The 14146-nt window shown below is 37.5% G+C and overlaps 1 protein-coding gene across 1 annotated transcript in view; it reads left to right on the top strand.

Annotated features, from left to right (window-relative positions):
* ACER3 (alkaline ceramidase 3) overlaps nt 1-14146 on the top strand; it is a 71065-nt gene that overhangs the window by 52727 nt on the left and 4192 nt on the right. The window contains exons 7-11 of the mRNA XM_084893433.1: nt 25-83; nt 2674-2775; nt 6575-6679; nt 11808-11853; nt 12352-14146. The exon at nt 12352-14146 is cut by the window's right edge and continues 4192 nt beyond it. Of these exons, the coding sequence (XP_084749559.1) occupies nt 25-83; nt 2674-2775; nt 6575-6679; nt 11808-11853; nt 12352-12405 (366 nt within the window). The 3' untranslated portion in view covers nt 12406-14146. The remainder of the gene's footprint in view (nt 1-24; nt 84-2673; nt 2776-6574; nt 6680-11807; nt 11854-12351) is intronic.

Genomic DNA, 14146 nt, shown 5'->3' with positions numbered 1-14146 from the left:
ATCATTTTTTCTTTTCTTATTTAGGTCATGTATGGAATGTTGGTCTTCACATTAGTACTTCGATCAATTTATATTGTTACATGGTAAGTAGTTTGGATCATCACACTATGATTAGAGTACATTCAGGCAATAAAACTATAGCCTAAATTGAAACAATACATAAAACCCAATTCCAACAGCGATATTGAATGAAAACTATATAATCCAACATTCATTATGGTATAATTACAAGGAATACTAGTTCTTTAAGCAAGTTATTAATAGGCACCATGTGAATACAAGAGTCTCAAAAGAAATTTGAGGAGCCCTAATCTGTTTTGCTCAGTGGATAGAGCATCAGCCTGCGGACTGAAGGGTCCCAGCTTCAATTCCAGTCAAGAACATGTACCTTGGTTGTGAACACATCCCCAGGAGGTGGTGTGCAGGAGGCAGCTGATCGATGTCACTCTCTTACCCGATGTTTCTAATTCTCTTATCCCTCCCCCTTCCTTTCTGTAAAAAAATCAATAAAATATATTTTTTAAAAGAAATTTGAGGAAAGCTATATATGATAGCCTCCTTTTGTTTATAATGTACAAGAATCTTAAAACCTTTTAAAAATTATAGAGTAAAAAATGAGAAACTGATTCTGAAATTTATATAGGAATCTAGAATAGATTCTAGAATCTAGAATAGTCAAAACATTTTTGAAAAAGAACAGTAAAGTTAAAGGACTTATACTACTTGTTTTGTACTGTGCCACATTAAGACAATGTGATATTACTGGTAAAAATGAAATATGAATCAATGGAATATCCAAAGATAGACCTATGATTTATAGTGACCTAATTTTAAATAAGCATCTAAGGTTTTTCTGTGAGGAAAAGGTAATCTTTTCAAATTATGCTGAACAGTTTAATAGTCTTAATTTTAAAATTAACTTAAGCTTACACCATTACAAAAATTTACTAGAAGTGAATCAAATTCCTAAATGTAAAAATTAAAATTAAAACACTTTTAGAAGAAAATAGAGCAGAAGTTTTTGCAGGCTTGCTTAAGCAAAGAATTATTAAATAGGACACAAAGAATGCAAACTGTAATGAAAATATTGATAAATTAAACCTCATCAAAATAACAAACTTTTGTTCTTCAAAAGGCACTGTTAAGAAAATGAAGGGCAAATCACATAGTTGGAGAAAATATATGCAAAATTTATATCCAACCAAAGATTTACATTTAGAATATATAAAGAACTCTTACAAAGCAATAATATGGCAAACAACAATTTTTTAAATGGACAAAGGTCAGCAAACTATCAAATAAGTTAGATGGTTGGCAGACACACAAATGAAAGGATGTTCAATGACATTAGCTGTTAAAGAAATGCAAATTAAAACCACACTGCTGGTGGTAATGTAAAATCACTTAGGAAAACACAATCATTTAGGAAAGCAGTTTAGCAGAGTCTTAGAAAGTTGAGCATTCACCTGCCATTCCTCTCTAGCTTTTTACCCAAGAGAAATGAAAGCGTATGTCCATAAAAAGACTTATTTATGAATGGTAATAGATGCTTTGTGTGGCAAAGAAGACTGAGAACACCAATGTCCACCAATATTTGGACTGATAAACAAGTTGTGATATATCTATATAGCGGAATACTACTTAGAAATAAAAGGAACTGAAGTATTGATATATATAACTACATGGATGAATTTCAAAATAGTTATGCCAAGTGGAAAAAACACATATAATGAAGCAGATATGCTGTATTATTTCATTTATACAACATTATAAAAAATGCAAACTCTGCTTTTAGTGGTGGTGGATATATTTATTATCTTGAGTGTGTTGTTGGTTTAATGGATACCTATGAATATATTCATCAAATGTACACTTTAAATATATGCATTTTAATGTAACTCAATGGAACCTCATTGCAGCTATAAAATATACATTTAAGCTTCTATTATTTTGAGTAACTCATCAAGCTTCAGTTTTCTTATTGGTGAAGTAAAAAGAATAATGCCTGTTTCATAGGGTTTATTTGAAGATTTAATTTGTGTGTACGTGTGTGTGTACGTGTGTGTGTGCGTGCGTGCGTGCGTGTGTGTGTGTGTGTGTGTGTGTGTATAGTGTAGTGTGTATCTAATTTACTATAGTGCCTGACACAGAGCAGATGCCTCATTGTTAATTATATTCCACCATTCCCCTTGCACTTCCATGGAACTGATAAAGTTACTGGGGGCTTTTATATTACCTTTTTGGTATACCTAGCCAAGTCTTAGAGGCACATTCTCTCTCAGTACCTTTTAAAGGCTAAATGTAATAGGCCAGTGGTTGGCAAACTCATTAGTCAACAGAGCCAAATATCAATAGTACAACGATTGAAATTTCTTTTGAGAGCCGAAAACCGACTTTTGTGCATGGGCCACGAAGTTTCAATCGCACTGTACGTGCGTGCCCACACATGGTATTTTGTAGAAGAGCCACACTCAAGGGGCCGAAGAGTTGCATGTGGCTCAAGAGCCACAGTTTGCTGACCACTGTAATAGGCAAATGTATTAGATAACTTAATAGATAGGTTTGCTTTTAATACTAACAATAATCTTTCCTTCTCATGAAAGTGATTACTTCAAGCTCTGATCATGACATGGACACAGCAAAATTTTATTGTGCTTTTTAATTTTTCCACAGGGTTTATCCATGGCTTAGAGGACTGGGATATACATCTTTGGGTATATTTTTATTAGGATTTTTATTATGGAACGTCGATAACATCTTTTGTGATTCACTGAGGTAAGATACATTTTCAGTCTTTGAGAAATATTTTTGAAAGCAATCTATTAAGCAGAATTTCATAGGCGTATAGAATTATTAGTGCCCTGAAGTGAATTTTTGCCATTATTAAAATTAAAAAGGGATTAAAAATATAATAAAGTAAACTTCTGGGAAGACTTTTTTAAATTTTTAAAAATTTAGACCTAAGAATATTTTATAATATCTTTAGAGATTTTTAATCAAATGTTGACTAAATCTTTGAAATCTGCCTAACTTGCTTTACTGAATAAATAAGAGTGATTTAAAATAGGATATGAAATACATGTATATAATTTTGTACTTTCACATGCTTAATACTATTGTCTAAGAAAGACAAGTGTTCCTTTTTTTCACCTTGTTAGCAAGTATGTATTGACTGGAGTTTAAATCTTGGGTCTCTGGACCCTAGTCTGTTACTAAAACACTCTTTCTGGGCCTCAATTTCCATTAAAATTAACATGTTAAATAAATTAAAATAGTGGATCCTTCTAACTCAAAATTCAATTTTGCCAAAGCACAGAGGACTGTGGTGAACAGCACCACAGAGAGGCAATCAGCAAAATTCAGACTGTGAGAAATTTATAGGATGAATGATCTGATCTCAACAGAGGGGAGGAAAAAAAAGGAGAAGAAACATATAGATTAAAAGAGACTTAAGAGTTATATCAACCAAAAGCAATGTGTTGGATTTTTATGTAAACAACACCACTTTAAAAAAAAAAAAAAAAAAAAGTTTATGAGATGATTGGTATTTGAATATTTTGTGATATTAATGGATTATCCCATATAATAAAAGGGTAATATACAAATTGACCCTAACAGCAAATGACCAGGAAAGACTGGTCGCTATGATACGCACTGTCCACCAGGAGGTAGACGCTCAACGCAGGAGCTGCCCCCTGGTGGTCAGTGCGCTCCCACAGGGGGAGCTTCGCTCAGCCACAAGCCAGGCTGACAGCTGGAAGCATAGTCTTGGTGGCAGGAGCCTCTCCTGCCTCCTCTGCAGTGCTAAGGATGTCTGACATTCCTGTAGGGAGCAAGCCTAAGCCAGCGGTGGATCCCCTGAGGGGTCCCAGACTATGAGAGGGCACAGGCCAGGCTGAGGGATGCCCCCAAGTGCACGAATTTTCATGCACCAGGCCTCTAGTTGTTAATATTTTAGGTATGCAATGGTATGGTTATGTTGTAAAGAGATTTTAATCTTTAAGAAATACATACTGAAATATTTATAGATAAAATGATACATTATCTGGGATTTACTTCAAATAATATGGGGTGGTGGGGAAAAGTGGATAATACAAGATTGTTATAACTATAAGCTGTAATTATTGGAGGTCAATGGTACATTCTTATTTTGCCTATTTTTGCATATTGAAAATTTCCTATAATAAAAAGTAAATGTTAAAATAAGTAAAATAGTTAAGATAAGTAAAATATTATATGTAAAAAAGTTAAATAAGTAAATGTAGAGTTTAATATACAGAAGCAAACAAGTAATATACCTTGCTTTGAAAACAAAGATCTAATTGAGTAGTTTTGAATCAGTAATACACATCAGAAACCCCATTAGAGCTGGTAATTATCTCAAAATTAGATGGTAATTGTCTCAAAAATTCATGGGATATCTAGAAAAATAATTTGATGTTTCATGTTTATTATTTCCTTCTAATAAACGAGAATATTAATATAGTATACACTTAATCAAAAGATCTAGAATTTTAGCTCTACCAGCGTGCCTCAGTGGTTGAGCATAGACCTAAGAACCAGGAGGTCACGGTTTGATTCTGTTCGATTCTCGGTCAGGGTGCATGCCCCAGTTGTGGAGGGGGGGGAGGGTAAGGGGAGGCATGTAGGAGGCAGCTGATTTTCTCTCATCATTGATGTTTTTCTCTCCCTCTCCTTCCCTTTCTGAAATCACTAAAAATATATATTTTTAAAAATCTAGAATTTTAGACTTGGCTATGCCATTAGCCGAGTGACTTGGGCAATTCAATTAATATCTCTGATAGAAAGAGACTTGACTTGGGGTATGAACACATAATACAGTATAGATGATATATAATAGAATTGTATACCTGAAGGCCCGGTGCATGAAATTCCTGCACGGGGGGAGGGGGGTTGTCCCTCAGTCCAGCCTGGAGGAATGTCCCACTGCCCATTTAGGGCAGTCGGACATTCCTCTCACAATCCAGGACTGCTGGCTCCCAACTGCTCACTTCTGCCTGCCAACCTGATCACCCCTAACCACTGCCCTGCCAGCCTGATTGATGTCTAACTGCCCCTGCCAGCACGTTTGCCCCCAACTTCCCTCCTCTGCCCGCCTGGTCACCCCTAACTGCCTTCCCCTGCTGTCCATCTTGTGGTGACCATCTTGTATCCACATGGGGGCAAGATCTTTGACCATATGGGGGCAGCTATCTTGATCTTGTGTATTGGAGTGATGATCAATCTGCATTTTACTCTTTTTATTAGATAGGATAGAGACCTGGTGCTCGGGTGGGGGCCAGCTGGTTTGCCCTGAAGGGTGTCCCGGATAAGGGTGGGGGTTCCCTGGGGGTGTGGGGCAGCCTGGGCGAGGGGCCTGTGGTGGTTTACAGGTCAGCCATGCCCCGGGCGACCATGCCCCGGGCGACCTAAGCAGAGGCCCTGGTATCTGAGATTTATTTATCTTCTACAATTGAAACTTTGTAGCCTGGAGTTGAGCCAAGCCTTCTGCTTGCTCTGTGGCAGCAGCCATTTCTGTTGGGGTTTATTCACCTTTTATAATTAAAACTTTGTAGCCTGGAGTGGAGGCCTAGGCCAGCCGGGCATGTGGAAAGCTTGGCATCCTCTGTCACTGCAGGCAATCCTAGCCTGCTCTCTCCAGCTCCATGGCTGCCACCATTTTTCTTGGGATTTATCTTCTTATAATTGAAACTTTGTATCCTTGAGTGGAGGCCTGGGCCGGCCAGGGTGTGTGGAAAGCTTGGCTTCCTCCATTGCCGAGGAAACCCAAGCCTCCTTCCTGCTCTCTGTGGTGGCAGCTATCTTGGTTGGGGTTAATTTGCATATTCACTCTGATTTGCTGGTGGGATGGCTGGTGGTGTAGTGGAGTGATGGTATTGCATATTACTCTTTTATTAGGTAGGATGTCACCCCAATAAATTCAATAAAGAAGGGAGGAAATCTCTTTAAATTTTAGTTTCCTAATCTGTAAAGCAAAGCTAATAATAGCTACCTCAGAGACTTACTGTGAAGTGAAATAATAGATACCAAAGGACTTTATAGACTGAGTGGTACACTTCTAAGGTGATGGTTGTATGCAGGATATAAGAAAAGCATGTATCTAGTTCCTTAACTGCATGCTAGGTAGACCTGTTTCTGAGAAACATTTGTCCTATAAAGTATTAATAAGATAATACCTAAATAAAAGGTTCCAGGGATAAGTAGGTTATCTGGGGGGAAAAAAAGAAATGGAAGTGAACTCTATAAGTTAGGGTAGGACTTTTCAAAGTTTTTAATCTGTTAATATGCATCATAGATCTCTAAGATAACAATAAATTATGCACTATTTCCCATATTTATTTTGACCACAGAGTCATTTCTTCAGAACTTTTGCTAGGAATACTATTACTGAAAATACACTTTGCAAAACAGTATGGCAGATTGCAGCAGACTTGAGGAAATTAAGTAACTACAATTTTTGAGAATGGCAGTTCAAAATGCTCTAAGACTGTCAGCATTAGTTGCTAAATATTTTTAAAAATTAACATGGTGATTTTCCCCCCTCTCCTCACAGGAACTTTCGAAAGAATGTACCACCTGTCGTAGGCGTTACCACACAATTTCATGCATGGTGGCATATTTTAACTGGCCTTGGTTCTTATCTTCACATCCTTTTCAGGTAGGAAATATACTTTTAAAACCTAGTTTTGAAGTGTGTGTTTTTTCCCTGTATTCTTTCAATAAGATGGTGTCTTTATAAAATGTTGGAGACAGATCAGGAACTTATGATCCAGCTTTGCCTCTCCCACTAGGTGACCGTAAGCAAGTCCCTTTCCTTAAAGTAAGATAGTTGTATTAACTAACCTCTGATGCATGGTCTACATTTTAATGCAAGTAGGATATAAACTTTTTTTAGTACAAGTAGTATATAAATATTTTAATTTCTTATTGATCGGCATTAAAAAATAAACTTTGAAAGAAAAGCACCCAGATCCCCTGAGTAGGGGACTGAGAAAGTGAGTATCTAAAGTCTCCCGCTTAAATAAATTGGTTGCCACTTTGCTTTCCCTGCTCTCCTAATAAAGAGTCCATTGGAGGTCAGCCATTAACAACAACAATGGAATCAGAATTCTCTCGGATCACCCTATTCAATTAATATTGCCATATCACTCTCCCCTTATCAGGTTGTGTTTATAACCTTTAAAGTATTTATAACCAGTTAGATGTTTATTTAATTGTTTACCTCCCACAACTAGACTGTTAATACCTTGAGAGCAAGCAGGGACTTTATCTTATTCACTGCAACTCTCCCAAGTGGATGGAATGATGCCTGTCACATAGTAAGCACCCAGTATATATTGTTGATTGATTTAATGAATGGTTATGTATATATTGATCTCTTTACCAGGGGATCAGGCTATGTTTAATTTCAAATTCTACTCAAGAATTAAGAGCTGAAATATTTATAGGCAGGGAAAGAAATTTTTCCTTTAAACCAATGTGAAAATTTACTTAAGTGAAATTTTTAGAATACCTCTTCAAGATAACATTTACATTTCACCTATCTGGAAATCAGCTTGTTTAGGCAATCAGAATTATCTAAAATTTAACTACCTGAGAATTACATATTAAAAAAAAAAAAAAAAGATTTCTGAGCAGCTAAATAGGAACACTGAGTTGTACCATGGAAGAGCTCTTTAAATTCTGTCTCCAGGTATGTTTATTTTACTTTTTGAAACTTGTTACTGCATTGGTTATTTGGATTCTTAGTCCATAGCACATGGAAATACCTAATTTAAAAGGGAAGGGATATGGGAGAAAAATGCTTGGGGAAATTGACATGATAAAAAAGGAAAAACAAGAATAAGTGAACCCAATAATTAAAAAACTAGCATCTTAACACTGCACAAGAAATCCCAAGGTGGCTCATTTGGTTGGGCATTGTCTCATACACCCAAAGGTTGTGGGTTTAATTCCAAACCAGGGTACCTACCGACCTAGGTTGTGTTCTATTCCTCTCTCTCTCTCTCTCTCTCTCTCCCTCTCTCTCTCTCTCTCTAAATCAATAAACATATCCTTGAATAAGGGTTTTTAAAAAATTTTTAAGAGACCTGTAAAAATATCACACATTAGAATTATTATTATTATTATTATTTATAAATCTATTTTTTTAATATATTTTATTGATTTTCCACAGAGAGGAAGGAAGAGGGATAGAGAGCAAGAAACGTCGATGAGAGAGAAACATCGACCAGCTGCCTCTTGCACACCCCCCACCGGGGATGTGCCCGCAACCAATGTACATGCCCTTGACCGGAATCGAACCCAGGACCTTTCAGTCCACAGACCAACGCTCTACCACTGAGCCAAACCGGTTTCGGCACACATTAGAATTATTAATGATTATAAAAATAATGCAATTTCTATGCTTGAAGAAATAAATCAAACTTAAAAATAAGTTCAAGGAAAAAGAAACTTTTTCAAACAATTTTTTTAAAGAACCAAATAGAACCTCTAGAAATGAAAACGATAGTAACCAAAATGCTAAACTCACTGTACAGAACTAATAACAGATTAAACTCAATTGAAGAAAGAATTAGTAAAGTGGAAAATAGATCAGGAAAAATTACTTATATGCAGCAGAGACAAAAAATATGGAATTGAGATTAAGAGAAATGGAAGATAAAATGGGAGGGCTAACATTTGTTTAATTGGAGTTCCAGAAGAAAAGAAAAAAAGGCGGGGGTGGGGGGGGTGGGGGGGGGGGAAGGACCGCACGGCGATAGCCACATATTTCAGTTACTAATGTTACACAACAACCTCAAACTCACCAGTTTAAAATAAACCAGTGTATTTTGCTCACAATTGTCTTGAATTTGGGTCTTGAACTTGGAAGGGCTGAGCCAGGCAGTCCTCACGTGGAGCCTCTCATAGGGTTGGTGTCAGGTGTCAGCTCAGGCTGCAGACATCTGAAGGCTTGCTTATGTGGGGTGTCATTTGATACTGGCTGTTGCCCTGGAGCTGTGACTATAAACTAGAGCTGCCTTCATGGGCGACTTCATCCTCAGTGTAATCAGCCTTCATCCCTGGCAGAAGACTTCTCCCAGAGGGAACATCTCAAGAGAAGCAGGCAAAGGTAGCAGAGCCTTTCATAGCCTAGTCTCAGAGTTCATATGGTGTCACTTCCATCTTACTCTGCTGGTCAGAGTCACTGGTTTAAATAGGAGGGACATAGATCCTATCTCCTGAGGGGAAGATATTGAAGAATTTAGGGTCTCCAAACTCAAGTCTGAAGAGAGGCACTGCTTAGCTGGTGCTGGTTTCTGAGCTCAGAGGAGGGACCCCAGGCTGGGCTCCAGGCCTCTGAGGAAGGGAGTGCTGCTACAAAGTGCTGCTGCCACAGAGAGAAAGTGCTGTTGGGATGCTGATCACAGGAACCACAAGTCAACAGCCCCTCATGAAAATAAAACAGGATGGAAGAAGTCCCTTTTTCTCCTCCAGCTTTGCAGTCTCTCTTGAATGCCCTCTTTTAACAGAGCCTATGAGGGAACATTTATCAATGAGGAAGTACGGTTTGTAGTCTCAGCTCCTGAATCACAAACAGAATATACAATAGAAGGGTGGATTTGGAGCTGAGGTATAATAACTGATATATCTGGTAACATTTAACAAGAAGAAAAGAGGAAAACCATAAATAACCAGTATCAGGAGTGTAAAAGGAAACATCATTACAGATGCTGCAAATATGAGAAGATAAGATCTTTTTAACAACTTAATGTAATAGGTGCTTTTGTTTATGTTTGAAATTTTCCATAATAAAAAGTTTGAATTTTAAGCTCAGAACCTCATCTTGGCTAGGCACTTGATGTATATACCTCCTTTAATCCTTTTGACAGTACTATAAGGCACGTATTATTTTATACTTGAGGGAAGACAAGCTCAGAAAAGTCAAGTACTTCATACATGATCTTAGTGTCATTATCTGGATTTGAGGTCAGAGTTTTTCTGTCTCCCCATAACAACCTAGGAAACCTTGGAAACATCTAATATAACTTCTTCATTTGATGGTGAAGCAAACTGAGGCAGCAAGGTCACTTGCTCAAGGTCAAGGTCACTGGTCAATTAGAATATAATATGTTGGCTAACGATTAGACAGAACCTGAATTTAAGTCCTGTTTCTAGCATTTACTAGCTCTGGCACATTGAAAGGAATATTTGACCTTTCTGAGATCATTTCTCATATGCAAAACAGGAATAATAATGTCCACCTAGTATGTTGTTTAAGAATGAAATGTGTTGCTGAAACCGGTTTGGCTCAGTGGATAGAGCATCGGCCTTTGTACTAAACGGTCCCAGGTTCAATTCTAGTCAAGGGCATGTACCTTGGTTGTGGGCATATCCTCAGTAGGGGGTGTGCAAGAGGCAGCTGATCCATGTTTCTCTCTCATCGATGTTTCTAACTCTCTATCCATCTCTCTTCCTCTCTAAAAAATCAATGAAAAAATATATTTTTAAAAAAAGAATGAAATGCGTAGAAAGCTCTGGGTCCAGTGCTTGCCCCACTAGTGTAGCTACTTAAAAAGTTGGCAGTGGTGGAGGTAAGAACAAGGCTTGGAATCCAGGCTTCTCTGCCCCAGTCCAGGACTCTTTCCTAAAGAAAAAGGAAAAGGTGGCAGCTCTCTTTTAGAGATTAACATCCGAAAAACTGTCAGAGGGGTTATATTTTAAGACAGTAGAGTATTCTTCATAATATTTGATGTTCCTCTTTACAGTTCTGACTTGGGGTACAGTGATACTATAGCCACATTAAATCACATAAATTCAACTATACATGCTCTTTCACCTTTTCTTCCCTTGTTTAAAAGATACAATTTTTCACACTATAAAATTATGGCTTGCATATACACACATTGTATTATTACTAATAGTATATTACTATTGAAATACATTTAAATAGTGTACTATACAAAAAAAAAAAAACTATGTATGCTGTACGCTATGGAAAGTTTAATGAATTTTTTAGGGGTAAACTTAACTTTACCTTTGCTATATGTACTGACTTTAGACTCTGATATCTTCAGAGGTGACTCATTTTAAAGAATACTATTAATAGGGCTCCATTGCCTTCCTGATTATTTTATAGCTGTATTAGAATATTATAGAGCTGATATAACCATTTTCAAAATATTATAAGAATATTCTATATTAGCCCTGGCCGGTTTTTCTCAATGGTTAGTGTGTCGACCTGCCCACCAAAGGGTCTCAGGTTAGATTCCCAATCAAGGGCAATGGTCGGGGTAGGTGAAGGAGGCAACCAACTGATGTGTGTCCCTTACATCAGTGTTTCAGTGTTTCTCTCTCTCCCTACCCCCTCCCTCAATCCCTTCCACTCTCTAAAAATCAATGCAAAAATATCCTTAGGTAAGAATGAACAAAAGAACAAAAAGAGAATACTTTAACTCTTACTACCATATATCTTCAAAGGTGACACTGGCAGTTGTGATATGAATCCTATAAAGCATGAATGAAATGCTCCCTATTAAACTGCAAACATCCTGCAGTCACAGTCTGAGAGCTGATCATTTCTCTGTCTCCCCTAGCTTCTTACCAAGTGCTCTGCACAGAGTAGTGCTCAAAAAAAAAAAAAAAAAAAAAAAAGGTTGCTAAAAGAACAAAAGATACACCAGTGTACCAGTGTTGCTTGTTCTTTAAATATGTATGGGCACTATAGTTAAATTTGTCAGTATGCCAGTTTGCATGGATTAAAAATCAGCCTGAAGAGCTTTCTCCCTCCCCTTTTCTTTCAGTATATACACAAGAACACTTTACCTGAGATACAGGCCAAAAGTGAAGGTAAGTCCACTCATAGGGTGAGTGTGGTGGAAGAGGGGCAATAGTGAGAAGATGGGATGGAGGAAGTAGGTGGGAGGGAGAAGTAATGGAGTGAGACACTTTGGAACCAGATGCTCTTGAATTTTAATTCTCCCACTTACTGCTCTGTGACCTTGGGCAAGATTCTTTCTTTTAAGACTTAGTTCTTCAACAATAAAATGGTCCTGTTAATAGCTACATTGCAAAGTTGTTTTAAGGATCCGATATGACTTTAATGCCCAGCTCTATGCTTGACAAGGTAGATGTTTACTACATTAAATAAATTAAATAAACATAGTTTCTGAGATCTGTTGCAAGCCTGGAAAAAATATGCTGCGCTCAGGTACTACTAGCAGGACAATCACGAGCAAACCTACCAAGGCTATAGTCATAGCCCCGGGTTCTTTCTCATTTTTCAGGGATGATATATATGGAACACTTTTATCTTCTTTCATTTTGTTCCAACTTGTTTCCAAACAGTTTCTCTTCGGAATCTGGCCAGTGATCCTGTTCGAGCCTCTCAAAAAGCACTGATGACTTATTCCACCAAGAAAACAAAAAAGCACCTACCATAGGCCCAGCCAAATGAATAAGGAATCCCTAAAGATCTACGTGTTCAAATGTATCAGGACTCTTACAGCGAAGGTGGCTTTCTGTCAGCCGCACAGAGAATGAGGAATGGGGCTTGTTGGATGTTTAGCTAATGTCATTATCTCATTGGTCCTCCTCCTCACCCTAAGATGTTTAAAAAGAAACACACACAACATATCTATATATACTTGAATGCTAGGAAATTGGGATTTTCATAACAGGTTAACAGTCTGTGCTTATAATAGGAAATTTACCATTTCCTCTTTTTTGACCAGGGTTGCATGTGAACTATACTTTTCTTAATAGTTGGTTAAATAATGAAAACAGCTAGACTGGCAAACCCCATGTCCAGATGGCCAGCTATAAGCCAGCCCTTAGCTGTGTCAGCCTTGATTTGTATTTTTGTCAGAGTAACCTCATGGATGGTTTCCCAAGGTTAAAAAAAGAAAAAGAAAACGAGTTATCAGTGGGGTTCTGGTAGTTTTTCACTGCTGCCTCTGTGCTACTCAGAGTATGTCATGAGCAAGCTCAGACCTGCCATTGGGTTATCACATCCCAGCTCTGGTTTGTCTGTGTGTAGCCACAGCCAGTCAGAGTAGGAGGGTCCTCTTGCAGCCTTTGTGAAGGCTCTGAGGACACCTATACAATGTGGTCTCCCCAGACAGTTACAGGTATTTGTTCAGTTTCCTTTGTCACTGTTTTTATGGCTAGGCAAACATGATTGGTGGTCTGGTCTACCCGTGTTCCATCATCCTAGCATAATTTATGTGAAGTTACCAGTGAATGTCATTATACTCTGACTTTTTAAATTATGCAATATTTTCCAATTTTCAGAGAGGCCATGGTTATGCCCAGAGAAATATGTTGGGTTAACTAGAGCCAAATGATCAGGATCCTATTTACATAAAGCTTATTAGAATACCTGCTCCTTCATTTTCAGGTTTGAGAACAGCCCTAACTTACTTGAACTTGTAACAGAACTCCCAAGAGATAAAGTGCTGAAATCTCATTGTAAAGCAGCCAGTTCTAATTTGGATTTGAATTATAACAAATTGTATCACTTTTCACAGACATAACACCTGTCTGGATTTTGAGATTCTATTTGATCCCCTTTATTCATATATCACCATATTTGTAGTCTATAGCATTTAGCTTTTTTATGACTTTTTCTTGCTTATTCACTGTTATAAAATCCAGAGTGTGTTTACCACATGGTTTCATTATCCAGATGAAATCCTAAGCTATAGTTTCAAAAGGAAACATTTTCTTATGCAAAAGTATTAAACACTTCTGTTATTTTCCCGTATTCAGTAAGTAGCCTTAGTACAAATTTAAAACCAATGCAAATTTTATCCTTTTCACCTACTGGCCTTAGTTTTAGTCCAAATGCTATCTTCCTTATGCCATTAGGCAGATAATTCCACTTACTTTTATGACTCTCTAGCTAGAAAAACACTTGCCAAAACAGAAATGTAACACAACTTTGGTCGTGCCTTAGGAAAACATGAAACTAAACAGTTCCAACACACAGCCCATAAGTCTGTTATTTCTTTTTCCGCAAGATTCAGACTCTGGCTAATCTCATGTGCAGCTACCTAGGCTATCAGCTCTCTTACATTTTTTAATGACTTCCATTTGTCCCATGCCATTGCCTTTTGTAATTTTTCTTCAAAAAGTAAAGAAT

This window comes from Pipistrellus hanaki, assembly GCF_964339955.1.
Source record: "Pipistrellus hanaki genome assembly, chromosome: 9".
In the NCBI taxonomy this organism is placed as follows: domain Eukaryota; kingdom Metazoa; phylum Chordata; class Mammalia; order Chiroptera; family Vespertilionidae; genus Pipistrellus; species Pipistrellus hanaki.
This window is presented reverse-complemented; position numbering and strand designations above follow the sequence as displayed.